This window comes from Myxine glutinosa, chromosome 3 (assembly GCF_964187855.1).
Source record: "Myxine glutinosa chromosome 3, kmMyxGlut1.1, whole genome shotgun sequence".
Classification (NCBI taxonomy): Eukaryota; Metazoa; Chordata; class Myxini; order Myxiniformes; family Myxinidae; genus Myxine; species Myxine glutinosa.
Genome location: NC_136263.1, coordinates 156728633 through 156736948, shown reverse-complemented (window position 1 = coordinate 156736948; position 8316 = coordinate 156728633). Strand labels below are relative to the sequence as shown.

General features: G+C 41.4%; 1 protein-coding gene across 1 annotated transcript; it reads right to left on the bottom strand.

The window, feature by feature from the left end:
* Positions 1-3069: 3069 nt before the first annotated feature.
* LOC137423106 (fatty acid-binding protein, heart) lies at positions 3070-8040 on the bottom strand. Its single transcript, XM_068109920.1, has 4 exons — positions 7898-8040; positions 6073-6245; positions 4699-4800; positions 3070-3229 (listed from the first exon to the last, which is right to left on the bottom strand). Exons 1-4 carry the CDS (start codon positions 7968-7970, stop codon positions 3179-3181), a joined length of 399 nt encoding a protein of 132 aa, XP_067966021.1. The 5' UTR covers positions 7971-8040; the 3' UTR covers positions 3070-3178.
* Positions 8041-8316: the final 276 nt, after the last annotated feature.

Sequence of the window (8316 nt, the reverse complement as noted above, 5' to 3'; positions counted from 1 at the left end):
ATAGAGGTGCAAACTTTTTTGGGTTTTCCAATATGGCGCCGTACCACATGACCGATTTTATAATCAAAAAATTTAACAGGAGAGGCTCCTATAGTGAAAATTGTGTCAATCAGACCAACGGTTGCAGAGAAAACGAATTTTAAAGGGAATATACCTGCAAAATGCCGAATGCAGTTTAACACTAAACAAAAAGGGAGGAAACATGGGGTGTGTTCAGTTAAGCAGCTAGCGCTTGCCAAGCCAGCCGTTCCTTATCAACGGTTTTGAATAGAGTGCTTGTTCGAATGACAGCCACTTGAGCTCTTCACGAGAAACTTGGTAAATAAACACTCATCTTCCAGGCCAGCCTAGATCTACTGTAATCTATATAACCCCATAGTGGAATGACCCTACCTGCCATTCCTGTAGGGAATGGGTGTAGTAGTATTTTAAATATAGGGAGTTTGAGAACTTGTGTTCTTGTGAGGAAAGGTCCCAGTGGTGAAGGAAATAACCATTAGCTGAGGTTAAAACTCGACAAAGCAGGCAGCTTGTTTTTCTCATGGGGCAAAAGCAGACATGGCTCCATCAGAACCCAATTCCATGACTGTTTGGCACAGCATCATGTCCGAGAAGAACTTCATGACCACTTTTTCCACAAGTATAACAGATAACAGTGAATCCAGCAAACTATGGTAAATCAAATTCATGTAACATGTTTGTCTTTCTCCAATCGTTTGGAAATTGAAGATAAACACAAGTTGTTTTCTTTTTGGGGTTTTTTTTTTTTCAATACATACTATCGCCAGAGGAGGGTATTGCACGAGTCCGTTTGTTCCTTGGCAAAAAGTAGGTTGATCACTCCGGTTTGTGTGCGTGTTTGTTACTTGGCAATATACAGTTAAAAGCATGGAATTAAGCATGGATAAAGTTATTAAAGCATGTAATGAAGGTATTGGAAAGGAGAATAAAGAAGAAAGTGAAGATCGACGAAATGCATTTTGGATTTATGCCAGGAAGAGGAACGACAGGTGTTTTATTGTAAGGCAGTTGCAGGAGAAGTACATTGAGAAGAGGAAGAAGTTGTTTCTTGGGTTTGTTGATCTGGAGAAAGCATTCGATAGGGTTCCACGCAAAGTAGTGACATGGGCATTGAGGAAGTTCGGAGTGGAGGAATGGTTGATCAGAGTAGTGATGCCAATGTACAAGAGCATGCACAGCTGCAAGGACGAAGGAAGGGAACAGTGGTAAGTTTGAGGTGAAGGTGGGGATGCATCAGGGGGTCGGTACCAAGTCCACTACTATTTGTAGCTGTGATGGAGGTGCTGGCTTGGAACATAAAGCAGGGTTTATTGTGGGAGTTGCTGTATGCAGATGATCTGGTGTTGATTGGGGAGAGTATAGATGGACTGAAGGAGAAGATGAACAAGTGGAAGGAATGTATTGAGACAAAAGGTCTGAAGGTGAATATCGGAAAGATGGTGATGGTAAGTGGTATAAGCACGTGGTGAGGTGGAAAGAACTGGGAAGTGGCCGTGTGCTGGAAGGGTGTGGGAGTGAACTCCATTCAATGTACAATGTGCACTGAGTGGGTTCATCAAAAATGTAGTGGTCTGAGCGTCGTCATTAACCAGTGTGGCAGCTACATTCAAGTGCAAGGTGTGCACAGAGGGAGCTGCAGATGGAGGAAATGTTGAGTTGGATCTTGGACACGGTGTGAAGCTGGAAGGTGTGAAAACATTTTGCTACCTAGGAGACATGCTGAATGGAGAAGGTGGATCAGACTCGGCAACGGTTGCAAGAGTTAGATGTGCATGGAAGAAGTTTCGGGAACTGAGTGGCGTGCTGACCTGGGGAGTGTCGTTGAAGCTGAAGGCAAAGGTGTATGCTGTATGTGTGAGAAGTGTTATGATTTATGGGAGCAAGACATGGGTAATGAAAGTAGAGCAGCAACAAAGGCTGGAAATGCAAATGGTTCAGTGGATGTGTGGAGTATCATTGAGAGGGGAAGACAAATGATGAATTGTGAAAGATGATGGGAATAGAGCCTGTGATGGATGCTGTGAAGAGAAACAGGTTGAGATGGTTTGGTCATGTGTTGAGGAAGGATGAAAGCGACTGGTTAAGTGATGGAAATGAATGTCAAAGGAAGTAGAGGACGTGGAAAACCGAGAAAGACTTGGCTAAAGAAATGCGGGCAAGGGGGTTAAGGGCAGATGTAGAAAATAGGGCAAAATAGAGAAGATTGTTTCTTAAGCCATTTCTTAAGCTAAGCTTTCTTAAGCTAAGCTGTTTAAGCAGCAGTTTAAGCAGGTTTTAACAGCTTAAGCTAAGCTGTTTCTTAAGCTAACCCTAACAACCCTAACCCACACTGTCCAGAACAGCCATAATACACATGTTATTTGCCTTTGCTCCCAACATGTCAATAAATTTGGCCTGCAGCAGTCTGGAATGACTTGCTCAAAAAGAAGGCCCAATAGTTACCCATCCACCAGCAAATTACATTGATCATTTGGACTGTACAAAGGTCGTTGTGAAAACGATGTTCAAGGAAAACTACAATTCCTTTGCATTTGTCATTCTGCTTTTCCATGAATGGCCAAGTCAAAGGAAGGCTAAAAGATCCTATTCAGCACAATCACTGGGTGTGGCAGAGTTTTTTTTTTGTTTTTTTTTAAACAAAACATCTGGTTAAGAATTGGCCCATTTCATAGGCTTCAACCTCCTGCTGCTTTTTAGCACACCATGTTTGAATTGCTCTACAATTATATATTTAACTAGAATGGAACTCAGTAGAGCACATACCTCCACCAGGCTGAACAGTTTGTTTTCTATCTGATAGGCCAGATCTGGTTTTTTATCAAGAACGAGATATTGTGCTATATGTCAGTTTTAGCCCCATCACTCAAAGTGAAGAATCACAAATTCCAGTAGTCGGATCCAGATCTTCACCAAAATCTAATCATTTTGGCCTCGTCACACACAGTCTCCACCAAATTTCGTCTGAATCCTTCCAAAACTTGATATGTTCACAGACAGGGGTGAAAACAACCTCCATCCACCTTTGGTGGTGGAGGTAATAACGAGTCATTTTTTGTTTGCACATCCTTTATTTGACAACACAAAAAAACAAGAAATTCAAAACTACACCATCAAGAGCTCGAAATTCAGCCATCGCACCATGCTCCAGAAGTCTTCACTATACCTTATCATATGTGCGAACACACGATACATCTTTATACGTGCATGTCTGCAAAACAGCAATGACATGTTGGGTTAAACATGACAATTGTACATGTAATCACCTTTTCAGCTGTATAGAATATATTTTAATAGCAATAATCCTCGATTGGCTATCACAGAAAAACATTTCAAACGTGAGTGTTTCACAGCCCAGTCGCAGATGTAAACGTCTATCCAATTTCTATTGTTAACAATTTTCCTCCAAAGGCAAGACGTGGGAAAAAGTGAAGCAATTGGAGACACTTGAAAGACTTTCTTTGGATCTACTAGGTCTATGCTTTGAATCCAGAATTAAAAGTAGCACAAGGAACTTTCCTTTAAACTTTAACTGTGGCATAATGGCTGGATGATCCCCTTCAGGTCTGGGTGGTTGACATTTCAAATCGAGGCTGAGTGACACCAAAGACCAAAATTGGTATGCGATGCCTTTCATGACTCAGCAATAATAAACATGGATAAGCCATTGTGCAAGGTATATGGGCCGAGTGGCTTCCTCTATTGAAATTTCTTGCAAGGGAACCATTTTAATGTTACCTTTACAAAAAAAAAAAAAAAAAAAAAAATTCACAGGGGAACTCAGGTAAAATTACCCATAAACGTTCAGAAATACTCAACTTCACAAGAAAAGTTTCCCTTCTAGTGGTGCGATATGCAAGGAGCTGATGTAGTTGCATACTTTTTCCATCATGCTGGCACGACACCCATACACAGGTCTTGCCAGTATCCCTCCATTTACAGTACATCTAGATAGCCACCCAATTCCAAATTAATGTCATCTACCATTCAATGCATAAACTGACAAAGATCACTACCTTACTGTCCTAACTTTACTTTTAGGTACAGCCCTGGGTCCCATCACCATCTCCTGCTGATAAACTGCAATTGTCAATACCCTTCATATTAAATATCTAAATCAAGCCCCCTCTCGAATCTATAAAGTCTCGTCTTCACAACTTTGTCCAACTAGTCCTAGAATCAATTTAGTAGTTCTATGCTGTACCTTCTACCAGTTATGTCCATCTTGAGACATGCCCAAACCAGTACACATGACTTTTTTTTTCTTCTTTTTTTACATATTTCTAGCACCTTGCACGTTATATTAAACCGAATCTGCCAATCAGAATCTACGAAAGTATCAACCTTCGTCACTAAACATGCCCACCCCCTCAAAATAGGTATTTTGTTTGATTAAAGTCTTATGATTATGTTAGTACGATTCTACATGCTGCAGTCTCCTAGCAACCGTGAAAGTTTTATTTTACCAGGTGAATGCCCAGCCCCTAATTTTTTAACGACAATAAGAGGTGCACTTCCATTTTCAATGTAGGTGCGCTTGTGCAAGGCAGGAGAACAGTAGTACTATGCACAGGAAATCCATAGGATCTATCTAGCACAAAGTTATTTTTTAAGATGGTGGAAAAATCTGCAGCATCAAAGGGTTCAAAACAATTTGCCCACAAGTTTAATCCAGCTTACCACGATCATTTTTCCATCCTTGATCTCTCGAACAAGTGTAGTCTCTTTATCATCCCATTTTTGCAGCTGTACCAGTTTTCCTTCATCAACAGTAACAGTGGACTGCAGAAAAACGAAGGACATGGTTCGTGACACCACAGATGTTCAGTTAAGGCTTCACAATAAGCAAGTTAACTGAGCTTGGAAATGTCAGGCATGTCATGATAAATCTAAACAAGCATCAGATTAGATAAACAATGTTAAAATGTACTTGTGGTAGAGAAATTTGACCTGCACCAGATTTTTACTTTGTCATCCGAGAGTAATTACAAAAGTAGACAAAGTAGGCCATGAAACCATTTTAACAAATCCTGGTTGTCAAGAAAGATATGCTTTCCCCACATTGTGGAAAAGTTAACACCTTTGACCTCAGCTTTATTAATAATAAAAATAATTAAAAAAAATTAAAAACCCCCTATGAATGTGTCAATTGCCTCCTGATTAGGTCCAGCACATTCCCTTTTGAAGGAATGTCAGATAAGTAGCTTTTGTTAGGCAATAGCAATCTTGAAGGTTTACCTTTACAAGCCAGTAAGGTAGCAGTTCAATGCAGAAAACTTAAAGGGGAAATAAATAAATGCACAACCAAATCAGAGGCCTTTCCAATAATCTTCCAGATCAACCAAAATTTTCAATGGCAGCATCAAGGTTTGCATAATCGCCGTCTGAATTACGATGCACAATCAATGGAACACTTGCATGAAAAACAGAGGTACAACAGCATCAATCTGGTTCCCTCAAAGCTTACTTCAAAAGGACGAACAACTTGAGAATGTTTCCACCCAGATGTGAATGAATGATCGTTTCAAGGCCATTTTCCCCGCTATAGCGAGGGTTAGCCTTGCGGGCCCCATGACAATCATGGTTCCCCGTTTTGAGGCAATGTTTTTATGGCCTGATGCCCTTCCTGACGCCAACCCTTAGTCGCCTCTTACGATGTGCAGGGATACGGTGTACCTATTCTAAGCCAGGGTACACACCAGGATCATTCATCCCAGCAAGCTGGTACTCAATTTGCCGACCTCGGAAGGACGACAGGCTGAGTCAACCCCCCTGGTGTTAATTCAGCGATCGACCGGGATTCGAACCCAGGATCCTAGGATCCCAAGCCGGCTCCCCAACCACTAAGCCAACACCAGGCAGATGTGATGAAACGAAATCTTTACATGTTAATATTTGGGACAATAGTTCATCATTTTTTTTTGTTTTTTTAAAATAAACCAAAGCAAAGCCTCAATCACCATTTAACAAAAGCAGGTTGATATTCCGATTAGCTTTGCAATGTGGAGGTATAGCATGTGGGAGCATGCTACGCTAGACCCCCTTAGCACAAACCTTGACTTTGCGTTCATCAGCAGTCGTTTCATCAAACTCCTCTCCAAGCTTGAACGATATATCTGTCGTTTTGAAGGCGGACTGAGTCTTCATTGAGAAGGTGTCTCCATCAGCGCAGATGGTTATCACAGGCTTGCTCATCATGCCGAGCTTGCGTGTGCCAAATGGAACACCTGCCAGAATTAGCATTATTTTATAAAACATCCAAACCACGAAGTAAACATTGAAGGGATGCGAGATGGGTTGGAGGGAGGTAGAATAAAAGTTAAGTCCATAGGTTTGAAAGGATGCGGATTAAAAATAAATAATGTTTTAAACCACCCAGAGTTCATTTGTCTGCTGTAAGATCTGGAAAGCAAAATATTGGCCGACCAAATAGGGTACGATTGTCAATCCAGTTTAGTATACAATTTAAGGCCTCAACCACATGATCGGAGCGAAACAACTTTTCAATTTGCACAATTAGCTGCAATTTCAGCAACGCATGCACAAAACCAAATTATGGACACGACTAGGCCCCAACGCAACAAAGCTTTTGTCCAACATCATGAGTGAGCCTTTACTGCAAGCCAGACTCCAAACCAAGCACAAACGAATCAATTGGCAGTACAAGTACAGAAATCAAGGGCATACAGCTTTCTAACTACAGACAGTGCAACATCTGTTTTACTAGCCTTATAAAAGCCTCTCCCCTCAGGAATCTGACCAAGTCCTTGGTGGATACATTCCTGCAAACCCATTCCCTTCAAATCCAAGGTTTCCACCCACCCTCATCTATGGTGGGATCAAATCATACCTCAATTTCCCTACAAGTTAGAGAATAGGCCAAAAGATAATGCAACCCACGTAGCTTTGAAAATTAAACCTTAAGTGTGCACAAATTCCAACTTTATGACCATTACAAATTAATGAACCATGCATCAATAAACAAAGGGGGAAAAAAAAAAAAATGCACGCATAGGGATCCCAGCCGAACAAAGGACCAGTTAGGATGGATTAATTATTAAATATTGGCAAAATTAAAACAGAAAGGGTCAAATAATGAAGTCAGCTTAGGAAAGCACTTTAATCATTTGTTGCAGGTCACCCTATTTTTCCCTTCAAGGAAAAAAGCATGCAGAAAAGGTCCTGAAAAGCAAAATAATTTGGAACAAAAAAAAAATATATATATATATATATATAAATAATTTTCAGGATAACAGTCGAAAAAAAAAAATTGATTAAGTGTGCATATGAAAAAGTTGCACACCTTTCAGAAAGATTAGCAATATTGCATTAAAACGTCAATGCATGGCTTGGAGAGCTCCCGATGGATGCACACCTAGCGGAGCCTTTTGAACGGACCACTCCCTGTCGCGAACGCCCGAGCCCGAGTGACCACTCATTGCCAAGTGGCACGACCAGCACGCCAATCACCTGCAATCCACTTACAATCCACCTAATCCAACGAAGACGCTCTTTGGGCGTACACGACACCTCCAATGCAATAGATCGAATTTGCCAAAACCCATCGACAAATCTTGACCGAAGAAAAAAAAAAAATGTATTCGTAGTCACGTCACGTTCCCACGCTGCCCATGCATTTACTAGTGAACGCTGTAAAGTATTCAACTCCACAAGAAAATATCAAACAATTCAGACTGAAACCTCCTCGCATTCGTCATTAAAATCAATCGGGCATCATTTAGGGCATCGTGGAGCTCAAGACCGTTATTCCATGAGCAGACGATGCAACCCATTCGAAAAGCCCAGTTGGGATCGATTAGACTTCACGTACAAAAAATAAAATGTGCAATTGCTATTAAATTGACATCGTGCACCTTACCCAGAGCCTTCATGTATCCATCAAAATCACGACTCTCAACCATCTTCCACGATCCACAGAAAGTCTCGGCCATCGTGATCGCAATGAACACCGCGGTCTTCCAGGTATCACCCTCAAAAATGATGTTCTGATAAGAACGTTACCAACAGGCTATTTGAGCCGCCCAGGCTCGATTTCTATTGGCTGGAGGATTCGCACGAGGCTGCCGAAACGCGTGCGGATTGGACGAAGCGGTTGATCGCAGAGGCTGCGCGAGCGAGTTCCACGGGAGGGCGTGGCCTGCAATCGGAACCTCGCACGACCACGCCCTCCGCTCATAATGTTCCAATCAGTTGATTTTCAAATTACATGTAACCGACTATTCTTTTGGTAATAGTGTACCTATGATATTATGATAATTAGATGTGTGCACGTGCTAA